A 16,135-nucleotide genomic window follows, 5' to 3' on the forward strand; every position below is an offset into this window, starting at 1 on the left:
GCTCTATTGTGACCTGGTGGTCATGGGTTCGAGTCACGGAAACAGCCTCTCTGCAAAGCAGGCGTAAGGTTGCGTACATCTAGCCCTCCCCATACCCCGCAATGGAGGGAGCCTTGTACACTGGGCCGCCCCTTTTAGAAAAGGAAAAATATTATGAGTAAAAAATAAAAAAGGACAAATTGTCAATAAAGTAAAGAGTAAAGTCCATTTTTTAAACTCCTTATTATGTCTTTATTCCCCGCTCTCATTTTTGCCGCATTGTTTGTGACATTGTTTACTATGAGAGATTGATGTTCAACTTTCTGATTTAGTTATTCAGAGCCTCGATGAAATAACGCAACAATCCTCTATTATTATTACCTTTAGCCCTGTTTGGATTGCAGGAAAAATATTTCTCATGGAAAAAAGTTTTTCTGGGAAATATTTGTTGTCAGATTTAGATGGAAATGATTTAATTATGGGTTATTTAGAAGGATATCATTAGAAGGTCGCTCTAGACAACGCCGTGGTTCAAGTTATGTCTTCCATTTGTAATCAAACGACGGAAAAGCAAGAAATTTTGGAAAAGGTTTTTTTTTTTTTTTTTTTTCCGAAAAAATTCCAAAAAATTCTTGCAATACAAATAGAGCCTTAGTTGCTATGGGAGTTTGACTTTCATATTGACACATTGAAGTGCACTTTACTGTTTAGCTAATAGACATTATTACAACAAAAATCGTAGGAAGAATTTATAAAAAAAATATTTATATTAATAACCAGCAAAAAAAGTCTTTATAAAGTGAGGATTGCCATTATCAAAATAATTAGCATGCAGATAACATTTCACTGAATAAATATGAACAAAAAATATAGAATAAGGTACTTGTCCCAATTTTCCCCATCGTGAAAGCAAAAGGACTTCAATTGCTAGACACCTAAGCCCCTCTAAAGCACATTGTTGGCCCATGGCTTTCTTGCAAAGGAAAACTGATATTTCCACCCCTTTTTAGCATTTCCACTCTCATTTGTTTGTCTATTCTTAAAAGGGAAGTGATATATTTGCCCTATTTTCTTACTTGGAATAGCCCCAGTGGGGAAGTGATATATTTGCCCTATTTTCTTACTTGGAATAGCCCCAGTGGCGGCGACCGAGACCCAAGAAGAGGAGAATAAAATTCGGGAAATGATAAATGCGCTCATTTTCATCACCAGGGACACCTAGCAGCAATGTATCAATGACTGTAGAAGCGCCGATGTACTTCACGTAAGAAGGATTCAACGGATTTGATTACCACGTACACTGCAGTCGAGTGTCCATGTGATGAAAAGGGGCGCTTTCTATAAAAAGTGATTTTAAGAAAAAAAAAATCCAAAAGTTCTCCCCTGCAATTCTCAATCGTCCATATATTCTTTTTTTACAAGGTCAAGATTCCTATCTTAATAAAGGGGAATGCTAGATTCAAAGGTGCCCTTGCAAATAAAGGAGCAAAAATGGGCGCCCTTTTTTGCCCCTTTATTTGCAAGGACCCCTATGAATCTAGCATTCCACCTTAATAAAAAACTCCTCAGTGCTGAAAAAAACAAGAATTCCCTAACCACTAGTTATTAAGGTAAGGACTAAGGAGATAAGGATAACTAATTAAGAGATAAAATCCGAAAGATAACTAGTCTTTCTAATAATCTTCTTATGCTGGGAATCTGATGTGGACTCTTAGCAAAAGTTGCATATGCATCAATCATTCAATCCCCTCTAGTGTATTTATTATGACCGTTCTTTTACACTAGAGGAGGGTGTCCCAAGTAAGAAAAAGGGGCGAAATATATCTTTTCATCCCTTAGATGGTAAATTGGTATTCTTCGGAATAAAATATACAAAAGTGAAGTCGCACAATATCGCACGTAAACACGGAACCGAAATTTGGATTTCTCATCAGATCAATGCCGTAAAACTCTTCCCACGTATATCGCCATTATAACGCCATCTCTCTTTCTGGAAAAACAAAGCGAAAGAAATAAGAAAAACAGTGTATAAAGCTTTGTTAAGGCCATCTCCTCCTCTATCACTCATCGAGGCCATAAAACCCTAAAATCGAACGACTGTTTCTCTCTCATGTCGACAGCCACGCAAGCAAGTCTTCTCCTTCATAAACAGCTCAGAGGTTCGGATCGAACTCTCTCTCTCTTCTTTCTTTCTCTGTTTTGATTGTCCTTTTTCTAGGATTTCGATTGGTTTTTCTAGGGTTTTGATTGGTTTGAGAATTAGAAACTCAATCTCTTTCTTTGGCTGCAGATCTTAGTAAGAATCCCGTCGATGGATTCTCGGCCGGATTGGTTGATGATAGCAATATATTCGAATGGAGTGTCACGATTATAGGGCCTCCTGATACTTTATAGTGAGTATTTTTTTTATTTTTTTTGTCTTTTTTTGGCAGAAAGATGGTTTCTTTGATACTTTTTTTTTCCTTTCTTATAAGGGGTTTATGCTTTTCTAGGGTTTGATTTTGGTTTTTGTTTTTGAATTGTTTGGATCGGTGGACTGGGAAGATTTGCATGTCGGAATTGATAAAAAGTTTGCTTTTTGATTCCGCTATATATTGTTATAATTTGGGAATTTTTTTTTTTAATTTGTGTTTTAGTTGTTTTTCGGTTTGGATTGTTTCTCTAGGGTTTTTAGGGTTTACTTCAATCTAGGGTTGATGTCAAGTCCATAGTCACGCAAGGCGTCTTAGCGAATCATGCAATATACAGAGCATAAACTAATGGTCATCTCAAAAAATATAACTGGGTAAACCGCAAGAAATGAAAACACAATGGCGGAAGCTAAATTAAATATCCAAGCTGAACTATAATGAGTGATGCAATAATTCAATTGATGATAATCTGACTCTTCTGTAAATAACTGTGACATAACGTCTAGTGTGCAATCCTATCGTTTCCCAAACCCTTAAGAACAAGATCTATTGTCCGAAGTAAACATTATAGAGTGAGCTAATGCCCAATGAGATGGACAAGTTCTATAAAATAATTGACATGAATATCTACCATGATAATCATTGATAATTATAGCAAAGCTGAACTAACTGGCATATCATGCAATTCTGTACAAACTGGCATAAATCTGGCACATAAAATATACTGGCATTGTGAAACTGGCCTACTAGTCTAAATGGTAAAGGCACGCCTCTACTAAACATGCGGAAAGCCAAGTCCTCAATGAACCTATGGGGACCCAATCCCCACTAAACTCGTGGGTGATCATATCCTCACTAAACTCGTGAGCGATCTCATCTTCGCTAAGCCTGCGGAAGATAACGGCTCGCAAACTGGCGAGATACCACGTCCTCGCAATACCTGCGAGAGACTAAATAACTGTGGCTTCTGCCAAGACACCACGTAGACCAAGGGAAAATTTTCAATGTACACTAACTTTTACACTATCTGGTATACTCTAACTGGCACACTGTAGCTTTTATACTGTAACTGGTATGATGAAAGTAGCTTGCTAGTCTACCTGGTTAAGGTACCTACACGCTATGCCTGCGGCAAGCCGAATCCCCACTAAACCTATGGGAAATCAAACCATCAATGAAACTGTGAGGAATCACCCTCTCGATAAGATTGCGAGATGTCTCACTCTCGAAAAGACTGCGAGAGGCAACATCTGCGGCTTATACCAAGATGTTCAATAGACTAGTGAAAGTTTCACTCACGCTATGACGATCCATCCGGACCCTAAACATGTCCCATAGGGACCCCAACTACTTGCCACACACTTAGACAAATTCCATGTCCTGCTACTTAACCATGACTATTCCAAGTCACACCAGCATAAACATGCAAACCCGGTAGTTCCATAATTGGAACATACTAAATAAAGCTACCTTTAAAAAAAAAAACGTATTAAATAAAGCTTGTAGTCAAAGCTACATGTCATGAGTAATCGTTCATGGATATTACAATAGTAAGTACTATCCAATTCATACTATTTCATTACGAACTATCATAGCTCATCCATAACTTTGCATAAAATCATCTATTAGATGAAAACAACTGGTAGGAAGCAACTGATAACAGAGACATGTGCTTTTTGGGTTGTAAAGATTTACACCGGAATCGTAAAGATATCGGACGAAATTTTAAGATTTACACCGGAATTACATAAATTTCCACCGAAATTTTCGGTTTCGGCTGAAACCAAAACCGAAATTTCAACCTTGGTCTTAATTGTCGGTGGCGTTCGTAGTTGTCAGTTTCTTTTTTGGGTTGCTTGATGGATGTTTGTTAGGCATGTGCTTTGAGGTTTTGTGATTAATTAGGGCTTCAATTTATACCAATGCTGCATGTATCAAGATACTTAAGCTTTTTCATATTGAAGCATTGATAATCACCAAGCATTGACAATCACCAAAAATTTCGTAATTATTAATTAACAAGCATCAAATTGCAGTGACGGGGGCTACTTCAATGCCATCATGAGCTTCCCAGAAAATTATCCTAACAGTCCTCCGTCAGTGAGATTTATATCTGAGATGTGGCATCCTAATGGTTGGTTACTTAACTCTGTTCATCTGTCTTCCTTTCGAGCAATTGTACATGTGGCTCTTTTCTTATTTTGTCGAGCAATAGTTGTAACTCTTATTTTTGTTTTGAATTCAGTTTATCCTGATGGGAGGGTTTGCATATCAATTCTTCATGCTCCCGGAGAAGACCCAAATGGTTATGAGCTTGCAAGTGAGCGTTGGACACCAGTCCATACGGTATGATTGATTTATACTGGTATTATTTTGCCTATTGTCGTGAAGGTGCCTCAAGAAGGCTGAGAAAATATTTGGGATATCTTTTTTAATTAACTAAGCTTCTTTCATGTTAGTCCATTGCAGCTTAGCACATGTAAAGTGCTTGTTTTGATTAAGCTTTTGTTGCTGTGTGAAAAATTAATGAGTAACATCAAGATTTGGCCAAGTCGGCTAAGATGGACTGAATTTGCCTACTGGACTTGGTTTTTGATTTGGTTCACTTATTAACCTCTTTAGTTTTACATTGCTGATTGTCTTGTTCGTGGGATTTGCCATTTCCTCTTAAATGATTTTTTGTGATTAAAAAAAAAAAAAAACATTTCTAGTTGAATTCTCAAACATAGAGAGATTGAACTGTTCTTATTCAAAGGGTCAGGACGTCGTTTGGATTTCGAGATGCAGAAATTGTGCTCTGTAAAGAACTCTTAACTTCTCTGTAAGCAACTTTTAGCTAGTTTCTTTTTTCCTAAAAAATCTTTTTGACAGTTTAGCTTTAGGAGGTCTGTACTGGACATGCTTGATTGTTTATTCGGCTTTCTTTGTTTCTGGTTGCTATTGCTATGTATGTAGAATAATGTGATCCGATTTATTTTCTTTGCTGCTACAATCATTTTGTTAATGTTCAAAAACTTTCTAAATGCAAAGAATTCTCATCTAAGTGCCAAAAACTAAAAGAAGTGCTCCGACGTCCAACATCATTTGTGACGCCTTGAACCCTTATTGTGAAAATCCTAATGGAATAGGTTTATACAACACAATCATTTGTAGTACACAGTGATACTATTATGTGAACATTTGGAGTTGTACCCTAAATTAGAAAACATCCCCACAACGGAGGTTTTAAGAGAAGATCACACCCTCCTCCTTTTCTGTAAATGGCTAGGTGGTTGGAAGTCTCACTTGTGATTCTTTCAAGAGCTAGTAGTACAAGGAACCATTCTATGTGCTTTTTTTATTGCCAATATCATATAAATAATTCCTGCATTGGTTTGTGACATGTTACTATGGCTTATATCCTTTTTTTCTTGATCCATTCCCGATTCTATATTGTATCAGGTTCCTTTTGTGAGTAATCAGATGATTTAAATGTGCAGGTTGAAAGCATAGTTTTGAGCATTATTTCCATGCTTTCAAGTCCTAATGATGAATCTCCTGCAAATATCGAAGCTGCAGTAAGTAAAAATTTGTTTCGAACTTCATTTCTTTTGGGAGAGTCAATTTATCCCTTCAGGATGCTGCTGCCAAATTTTCTGTAGTTCTGTACTTATTTATCTTAGTGCCAGCATTTATATGATTTGAGCATAATGGGGCATTAGAATGGCCTCATTATGAGGGTTTTGAACTACATTAATTTGGTGCGACTGAATTGGGCAGAATGTCACACTGTCCTGCACTTTAATCTATATTTTGCATATTGGAAGTAATTATTTGCCTTGATAATGTTTCTTCTTAATTGAGAATTCATTGCTTTCTTTGTTAAAAATTCCGGTCATTGTTGGTGATATGTAAAATGTATCCCGATCCTTACTTACTGAACTATTAGGTATCCTAATGACATTCCCACATAATTCAGAGTACTCTTATTGCACTAAGCCCTTTATACATAGGAGCCTGATCTTCATTGTTATTAGTTTTTTCATTATTCTTCAAATTTGATCCGAAATTAATTAGATACCTACACAGATATTACACTACTTTTTTTGGATCCAAAAGACATTTATATTTTCTCATTGAACCTCATTATTTCTCTCTGTGTTCATTCATTCCATCTTAAATTCTCTTTTTCTTATCTTTATTGAACATCGAATATCCACTATCCCTGCCAGGGTGACACATATAGTTCCTTAATAATGAAGACACTTTAGGCATATTTTCTCGGTTGTCATCTTGTTGTTTAATCCATTCTCCGTTTCCCTTTTCTGCAACATGCATTTTGTAGCATTTCAGATTTGTGAGTTTTCTAGGGAACAAACATGCAATAATGTATACTGTAGAATACGAGAATGGGGTTTCTGCAACTCATTTTGTTTCTTTTCTCCATTCTAATGAGGAGGTTTGTAGAGGGATTTTTAGCCGCCACCTTTTATTTTAAGGAGAAGCATTCTCATCCCGCGGTTGAAGAGTTTGAAGCATTGGATCATCCATATTGGGCTATTTTTCATATTTATATATTTTATAGGTAACATGGTTTCTAGGGTTTAAATTAGAGTAATTTAAACAGTGGATCACTTACTTATCCATTGTAAAGTGGTGAGAGAGGTATGGAGTAGGTTATTGTCTAGATTTGGAATAGCATGGGTGTTCCCAGCTAAGCTCATAGATCTATTGGAAAGTTGGTCTAACGTACCATGGAGGAAAATAGGAAAGATTCTTTGGAATGTGTTCTTTCTAGCTACTATGTGGGTGTTGTGGGAAGATCGGAATGCGCGCATTTTTAAACGATAATCAAAGAGGTCTCGTTATCTCTTCAACAAAGTTATAGCTATCATAATATCTTGGGTGAAGATCCTCCCATGGTTTAGGTTTGTAGCGGCCTATGACTTATGGTATGGGTGGAAAGAGGTTTGTCAAGATTCAAAACTTCTACCAAAGGTTTTACAAGAGTGGGTGCCCCCTCCTCCAGGTTTCTTGAAGCGGAATTTTGATGGCTCTAGCATGGGGAATCCAGGACCATCTAGTATTCTGGGAGTGCTAAGGAATCAGCATGGAATAGTGAAGTGGCCATTTGCGGGTCCTATAGGGCATTCAGATGCAAATGAAGCAGAGGTGCGTGCGATCCATTAATGAGTAAAGTTTCTTGAGAATGAAGATTTGAATAAAGTGGTAGTTGAGGGGGACTCTCTCAATGTGATTAGGTGGCGAATGAAGATTTCAATAAAGTGGTAGTTGAGGTATAGTGGTCGTTGGGGGGGACTCTCTCAATGTGATCAGGTGGCTCTCAGGCTCACACTCTTTTCCATGGAGGTTTGCTACTTCCTTCGATGAAATTCAAGATAGGGTGGGTGCCTCCAACATTTTATTTCTTCATGTCAGGCGTTAGGCCAATGGTGTGACTGATATATTAGCTAGAGAGGGCATATGGTGCAAACCTAGTGGTTCGTGAATAACTACCAGGATTTTAAGAGCTCAATGGGACCAAATCTTCATATCCATTCAACCTTCCATAACCCTTAAACAAATAGATAAACATTTAATGGTAAATTTCAGCATAAATGAAGCATGAAATGAACTGTAACCAAAGGATCATCAATGATAAATACTTCTAGTTCAAGCAGTTATTGAACATATCAAAGTAAATGACTCAAAGATAGGATTTAAAGGCCCAAATAACTGACTTTATTTGCTGATTCATTGCTGTCCATAACATAAAAAAAGATGAAGGGCCCGAAAATTTATTAGAAAATGACAAAAGGCTCAAAATATGCTAGGGTAACTTATGGGTAAGGTTCCTACGGGTTTCTAAAGGCAAAAGGGGTCTTAAAAGCGCTGAAATCAAGGAAAAATCTCACCATAAAAACGCAGCAGTCCTTTCACTTCGAATCTTGCTAGCAAAGAGACCAAGAGAATGGGGGAGAAGCCCGAGGTCGCGTTCCAAAACTCCGGACAGCAGCAACCTCTTGAAATACTGTTGATGAGGAGGATTCAAGAGGAGTAGAGGAGAAGAAAATAGTGGGAGACGAGGAAGAAGAAGAAGATAAAGAAGGTAGGGAGTTGGGAGATTCAAGAAAGGAGAAAGATAGAGAGGGCAGTGAGGGTGAGAGAAAAATGAGAGAGACAAAGAGAAAGAGAGAGGCGTGAGAATGAGAGATAGGTAGGAGGGGGCGAGTGAGAAAAGAGAATAGAGAGTGAGAGGGAGAGCAAGATGGGCGAGACTTAGAGATGAACAGAGAGTTAGGGTTAGAAGGGTGGACAAAAGAAAGAAAGAATAAGGAATATGAGAAAGAGGAGCATAGAAGAGAAGAATAGGGAGAGATAGATGACAAGAGGGAGTAAAAGGAAGAAAATAGAGGAAGATAGAGAGGTAGAATACTCACCACACGTGAGGGGGTGAGGGGATGAGAAGACGCCCATGGTGTTTTGGAGAGAAGGGGAGGCCAACGGCTCCTTTTTTCTTGGATTTTCACAATTCTTCAAAAGATAGGTTTTCTCCTCTCTTGCTATATCTTTTATATTGCTTTGTTGGTGGGCCCCTTTGCTAGCTCACTTAAATGAAAGTGAAAAGACTTCCATACCCCTATTCACAAAGAAAAAAGATTTAGTAGCATAAGGGCATAATAGGAAAAACTAGCTAAACAAATTTTTTTTTTTTTTTTTTTTGAAATGGTACTAGCTAAACAAAACTGGAAAGGCAAAAGTGGTGTATGCGATGGTGGGCCCTAGATGATGTGGACATCCCCCACATCTTGGTCCAGCATAATGTCCAAAATAACTAATGTAATCAAATACCATGAGAAATAAGCTAGGTATCAACGATAATAAAAAGATCCAACGGTCTAATCACATCAGCATATCAAAAGTGGGTGTGGAGCTATATGATTTTCTACCTCCGAGATAGTTCATTTTCCGTCGCCCCTATTGGGGTCCTATTCTATCTCCTCATCTTCCTCTTCCTTGTATTGACCTTCTCGGTCTTTGTTTTTTATCAATGAAAAAAAAAATTCGAGTAGTTATATTTGGGTTGGGTTGTTTGGCTTAATGTTATCGAGGTCACTACCCCCCATGTCGTCCCGCGATTTGGGTGGCACAACCCCAAATGCTGTAAGTTCGAGATCCGGGTCGCTGAAAGTGGTGACCCCGTGGTTCCGGACTAGGACAAACTCGCATATTCGGCTTTGCAAGAAGGAACACTTCGGCAGACGATGAAAAAACAGCTGCAGACTAGCTCACACTAGCTCAGTAGTTTGATCATTTATCATGTTTTTATTTCCAAACTGGTCATTTGTTTTCTGTTTTCTTTGTTTTAGGATTGAGTATGCAATATATGCCGGTACTTATTTAGTGAATGTCGTGAATTGGGCGTTCAGGGTGTTGGGGGGAAGAAACTTGCTTCTTCACAAGCTTATCCCCCCTCCCCCCCCCCCCCCCCCCCGCGTTTCCCTTTATATATTTTGCTGTTGGAATTGGAACTTTATTTTTGAATAAATATGTATGGCATACCTTCATTGTCCTGCATATCAGGCTAACCACTATACCCTATACCTGTTCTTGTACTGCGTATAGGAACAAACCGCATCCTAGGTAACATTTGTTTGGCTAAATCTATTCGTGGATGCTAGACCTATTGTTTATTTCTTCAATCTTTTACCTTTTCTTCTTTTTTTACATTTTTCTCTGAAATGATAAAAAATACTTATAATCATATTGTTGATTGTATGCGGGACTAGATTTATGCATGTTTTTTGCTAGATCATACAAATTCGTCAATGAAATATGAAAGATATATGAACATAGATAATTTATTGAAGTGAATAGATAATTCCATTGAAACTTAATTCTATGTCAGCAACATAAATATATGCTTGTAAAACTTATATGATAGCTTTGGTATCAATTATTAACCTTTTTCTACTTTTGATGAATTTTTGGACCTTTTCTAGGGGTATCATCCATAGATATCATATTTGGTGGTTTCTGGTATACATTTGATGCCTGAAATAGACTATAATTGATCTGAATCGAATGTGTTTTAGAATTTACTAGATAATATAGTGAATAGATTACGTTAACTATCTAGTGTGGAGTATAAATTAGCATCTATATGCTAAATATAATATAATATAATGAAATCCATCCTCACAACCCAACAGAGGGATTCCATTTCCAAGACTGGATTCCTTCCAATGGAGATGGACCCCACTCCTAAGAGGATGGGATTGCGATCCCAACAAGAATCCACTTGCAATTTGATGGTTCCTGGTTCAGGAGCAGTTTCTAACCATAAGTATGTAGATTTAGCTTCTAAGCTATCATTATTGTTTGCTGTTTCCTTATTATTTCTTCAGTCTAACATCTATTCGTTGCATTTTTATATTGTTGTTACTCACCTGACATTGTCATTGCTTAGGCTTTCCTAGTCACTATGAAAAAAGCCTTCAATTGTTAAGATCTTGAATTTTTTTTGTTATCATGCCTCATTGTCTTCATGGGCCCAAACTCTTTTTTTTGCTCAAAATTGAGCCATAATAGTTGAGAAGTAATGAGAAGGTTGAGAAGGAAGGGAAAAAAGAAGAGGAAAATCTGCAATCTTTCAGGCCTCTAGAAAAAAGAATGTGAATGGGCTGGGCTCCGTGGAAAAAGAAAAGGCACATGTCAATGAGTTGGTTAGGAATCATAAACCAGAAGTACTTTGTGTTCAAGAAACTAAGATGTCTGCTTGGAGTATGGCAGAGATCAAAGGCTTGGGGTTGTGTAGTCACTGGAACTTTGTGGCAACAGACTCAGGAGGAGCATCAGGGGGAATCCTAGTAGCGTGGGATGAGGCAAAGTTGGAGCTAGCTGACATTTGGAGTGGAAGATTTTCAGTGTCATTAGTGCTAAAAAACCTAAGTAATAATACGTTGTGGACTTTGTCAGGTTTAATATGGCCTGGTGGAAAGAGAAGAAAAATGGTTTTTATTGGAGGAATTGGAGTCATTAAGGGAGAAATGGACTAATCCTTGGTGGGTGTGTGCGTGGGTGGGGGGTTTGGCGTCCCGCCGATGAATCATTCAGCGATGGAATCATGGAATGATTCGAGGGTACCCCGATCTACAAAGGGAGACTGTGGGGGTATGGACTTTAATGAAATCAGATTGGTAGAAGAGATCGTAGGATGCAGTTGAGTCAGCCAAAATGGGTGCAGTTTACCTGGTCCAGGAATGCAAGCCTAAGTAGTTCCTGATTTGCCCCTGCTGGTTAGACAGTACCCCTGAAGTTTGTCAGAAAGGGCTTCCCCATTTAGTATCAGATCATTGTCCCATTCTTTTGGACCCAAGATTGGAGTCCTGGGGCCCTTCCCCCTTCATATTTGAGAGCATGGCTGGAATCTCCTACAATGGAGGAAAGAATGGGTGAGTGGTGGGACAAAGCTGAGGAATTTGGGCCGGCAGACATGGTAATTGGTTTGAATCTTCACTATGTCAAGAAAGAGCTAAAGGAAAGAGGAAGAAGTTTCAGCTAGTTGCGAGGAAGTGGAGGAGGTGGGAAGCTTGAAAGAAGGTGACGAAAATACGGCCTACTTCTATGGAATCGCTGGTGCAAGAAGGCGTGGTAATCAGATTTGAGTATTGGAGGTCAATGGATTGTTATCTGACAAAAAAGAGAAGATAATAGAAGAAATTATGAGATTTTACAGGCATAAAAGAGTAGCCATAGTCCTCAGAAAGTATAGTCCGCCCAGTCCCTGAGAATGTGGAGTTTGGTAGCTGGAGCGAGGATAGAAACAGGTTGGAAAAATCCTTTTCGAAAGAGGAAATAGAATAGGGGTTATTCTCCTTGGAAAGGGACAAAGCCCCAGGCCCGGATGATTTTTGCCTCGCTTTCTTTCAAAGTTGTTGTGGTTATGTAAGGGAAGATATCTTTGGAGTTGTGATTTTGTCAAGAAAGATATCTTGAGATTCTTCAAAGAATTTTATGATGGACTGGAGCTAGATAGGGGAACAAGTGCAACGTTCATAGCTTTGTTTCCCAAAGTCAAAGGGGCCTCAAAGGTTGTGGATTTTTCCCTATTAGTTTGGTGGGCTGCTTGCATAAGGTGCTAGCGAAAGTATTAGCAGAGCGCCTGAAAAAGGCTCTTCCTTTGGCTATTTCTTCTAGCTAGTCTGCCTTCATCCAAGACAATCAAATTTTTATTGCTTCCTGGTAGCAAACGAGGTGGTAGATCTCTATTCCAAAATAGATCTCTCATTTGGTGGAGAAGTTCCTACCTTCCAAGTTGAACTTAAATTCTTGAAGAAATGTTTTGTGGAGAAAAAAAAGAGCGACATTGAACTTCGTCAGAGGCAATTATGCATTTATGCCAATAATAGAATTATTGAATAAATCTTTTGTGGAGAAGTTCCTACCTTCCAAGTTGAACTTAAATTCTTTTGTCTGGGTCAAACAGGCGTGGAATAAATAGATATCAATTGTTCTGTCCGGACAAGGTCTATTTCTCATTTAGTATCAATCATATGAGTGTGCTCTTTACCCGGAAACAATGGAGAGTGGGAAATAGATCTCTCATTCTGAGAAGTGGGAGTTCCATTCATCCCAAAATAGATCTCTCATTTTGGAAAGATGGGAGGACCATTTATATCAGAAGTCTGCTTTTAATCCAATTTGAGTTTAAATTATTGGTTTATTGTATTATTATTTGTGGTTTCTTTTTTTATTCTTGCTCAAAACATCTAAACTTCTGAAGACACTAACTGTGTTCTCGGATTTGCATGTAATTTAGGATGGTTGGATTCAAATTGCTTATGTCAGTTGGAAACTTGAATTTATTTGTTTTTAAATTGTCATCTTTTCAATAATTATACTATACCCTTCACGCTTCCCCACCGCTTCCCTTCACGCTTCTCCGTCGCATCCTGCCTTCCTGAGAGCCTTCGCTTCCCTTCACGTAGACTAATTGAATGCATTTACTTGAAGAGTGTAGAAGTGGAAAACTGCCAAGCTGAATGCAGAGACTGGGTATTCGGTTGGCAATGTAGCCTGTAGGCTTGGATGACTTATCAGTAGCATTCAGCCACAATCCCAACCCCAGGATCTGGTACGTGGCCTCTGATAACATTTGGTAGGAAGTCTGTTCTTCGATAACAGGAGGCATTTTCCGACAATCAGGTCTTTTGCTACTATCTAGGCAGGACTCTCAATGATGAATCTTCCTAGTGCTAGTTTTTTTCTGTAATAGGAAAGAAGAAGAAAAAAGGTACATGATTGGGATTACTTATTATATAATCCTAGATTTATTTGTTATTCCCTACCATGGACAGGCCATGCCCCACAAAACCTCTATGTTGGACAATCCTAGCCCTTGAACTTTTGTAAAATGGACGGTTTGTAGAAGGTGACAATGCAAAATTTTCCACAAATTGGAGGATTAAGATTGTCCAATGCAGGATAGTTTCAGCGCTTGGCCCATCCATCATTGAAAAAAAAATACTTACCCACTCATGTATCCCATAACCCTATATTGGCTAGTATCCAAATCAATCCTAGTTGCTTAATCTATCCTACCTGCCTGATCTACAGTACAAGTAATCCAATGAACATATCTTATATCTTCTAAGTCTGATATATCCTAAATCCAAACTAATTTATTCCACTATAGGATCGGCTTAGCCCTATCTTTTTTACGCTAGTTATGGATGAACTTACGGAGGGTATCCAGGACGAGGTGTTGTGGTGTATGTTATTTCCAGATGACATAGTATTAATTGACGAAACCAAAGCAGGAGTTAATGCTAAGTTAGAGTTATGGAGAACTACTTTGGAATCCAAAGGTTTTAGACTAAGCAGGGCTAAGACGGAGTATATGGAGTGCAACAATAGTAATGTAAGGAGGAGGGCTAAGACGGAGTATATGGAGTGCAACAATAGTAATGTAAGGAGGCGGGGTGAGGACGTAGTAAATATGACTAGATAGGAGGTACTTAAGAGGGATATCTTTCGCTATCTTGGTTCAATCCTACATAAGAATGAGAGATTGAAGAGGAGGGTAACCACAGAATAAGAGCAGGTTGGTTGAAGTGGAAGCATGCTTCAGGAGTTCTGTGCGACTGTAAAATACCTACCAAGTTGAAGGAAAAGTTTTATAAGACAGCTGTAAGGCCAGCCATGCTGTACAACTCAGAATGTTGGGCCACCAAGAAGCAGCATGTGCATAAGATGGGTGTAGCGGATATGCGAATGCTTAGATGGATATGCGGCCACACAAGGTTAGATAGAATTAAAAACGAAGACATCCGTAAAAAGGTGGGGGTGGCACCAATTGAGGAGAAGATGAGAGAGCACCGCTTAAGATGGTTTGGGCATATCCAACGTAGGCCTTTGGATGCTCCAGTGAGAAGAAGTGACTCGTGCTAAGCTGATGGAGTAAAAAGAGTTAGGTGCAGACCGGAAACAACTTGGGTAGAAATAGTGAGGAGGGCTAGGAACATAAAAGAGAACATGACCTTGGATAGGAGAGAATTAAAGAAATGATCCTTGTAGACGAACGCAACTAGTGTCAGGATTAGACTTAGTCAATTTGAGCCGGGTAGATCTTTTCACCTTCTTAATGAAAATTTTCTAAAGGATTCATTAGCCGACCCCAACTAGTTTGGGACAAAGGCTTAGTTGAGTTGAGTTGTATAGTGGGACCCATATGCTACAGTAGGCACATATGAGAAATTCAACAGCATTGCTTAATAGTTTAGTATCTGTTCTTTCACTTGTACACAAGTCATGTATCTTCTCTTTTTTGCAGAAAGATTGGAGAGAGCGGAGGGATGATTTCAAAAAGAAAGTCAGTCGAATTGTCAGACGCTCACAAGAAATGGTTTGAGCAGTTCCTCAGATTGCGAGCCAGCTTGCACATCTGCCTGAAACTCCTTATTTGGAAGGTCTGGTTGCTTTTATCTGATGATCTGTTGTTCCCTTTCAAGTAAATTGTCAATACACATAAATCTTGAAAACGTTTTCTATTTAAGTGGGCTTGATTGATGAGTGTCTGCTTGCATGGTACTATCTATGTTTTGTGGTCACTTTTTTTTCTGTTCCTTTTTATCAAGAAAATAAGACCCAAAAAGAATAAAAGGATGGATTGGTGATTTGATTCTTTGTTGAGTTTTAATCCCAAGTGGTCTACTCACCCTTTTTTTTCTTTTAGAAAATTAAATTGGCAGACTTCTTTAATTAGGAAGAATATTTAGGGCTCACTGTGGTCGGATGATTAATTTAGAAATCACAATCCCTCGTCTCTTTCTTATAGTTAATCCTTTCATCAAAGTAGTTGATCTTTTGGGCCCAATTGTGGATTAGCTCCACCCAAAAAATTGCGGAGCACCATCATCCCAACCCAATTCAACAGGCATAATAACCCAAAGTTGAATTGGTGTAATAAGAGGTGGAAACACTAGCTAGGAAAATCACCCTAAGCTCTATTTTTTTTAGTTTTGTGGTAAGTTGGAAGCAGAAAGAAGGCATTCACTAATTTAACTTCTCTTCCTCCTTGAATCATTTCTTTTCTTTGTATTTTAGCCCGTTGGGTGTCTTTTCCTCAATGTGCCTTGACCACCTTGGTCTTCTTAGTAATGAAATGGTGGTCATTCAAAAAAAAAAAACTTCTCTAGGGATGTTGAGCAAGCATAGGAGGAAAAAGAGTAGAGGAATTTTCTTGTTTCGCTCGGAAAAAAAGT

At 38.4% G+C, this 16,135-nt stretch overlaps 1 protein-coding gene across 1 annotated transcript; it reads left to right on the forward strand.

Annotated features, from left to right (window-relative positions):
* Nucleotides 1–1,866: 1,866 nt before the first annotated feature.
* On the forward strand, nucleotides 1,867–15,453 carry LOC143848197 (ubiquitin-conjugating enzyme E2 7-like). The gene is made up of 6 exons (XM_077357082.1): nucleotides 1,867–2,138; nucleotides 2,270–2,372; nucleotides 4,427–4,524; nucleotides 4,636–4,736; nucleotides 5,870–5,947; nucleotides 15,205–15,453. The coding sequence occupies exons 1-6, from the start codon at nucleotides 2,090–2,092 to the stop codon at nucleotides 15,280–15,282; spliced, it is 507 nt and encodes a 168-aa protein (XP_077213197.1). The 5' UTR covers nucleotides 1,867–2,089; the 3' UTR covers nucleotides 15,283–15,453.
* The last annotated feature ends 682 nt before the right edge of the window (nucleotides 15,454–16,135 follow it).

This window comes from Tasmannia lanceolata, unplaced genomic scaffold (assembly GCF_043159265.1).
Source record: "Tasmannia lanceolata isolate RefF3 unplaced genomic scaffold, GAP_Taslan_0.1 ptg000016l, whole genome shotgun sequence".
In the NCBI taxonomy this organism is placed as follows: Eukaryota; Viridiplantae; Streptophyta; class Magnoliopsida; order Canellales; family Winteraceae; genus Tasmannia; species Tasmannia lanceolata.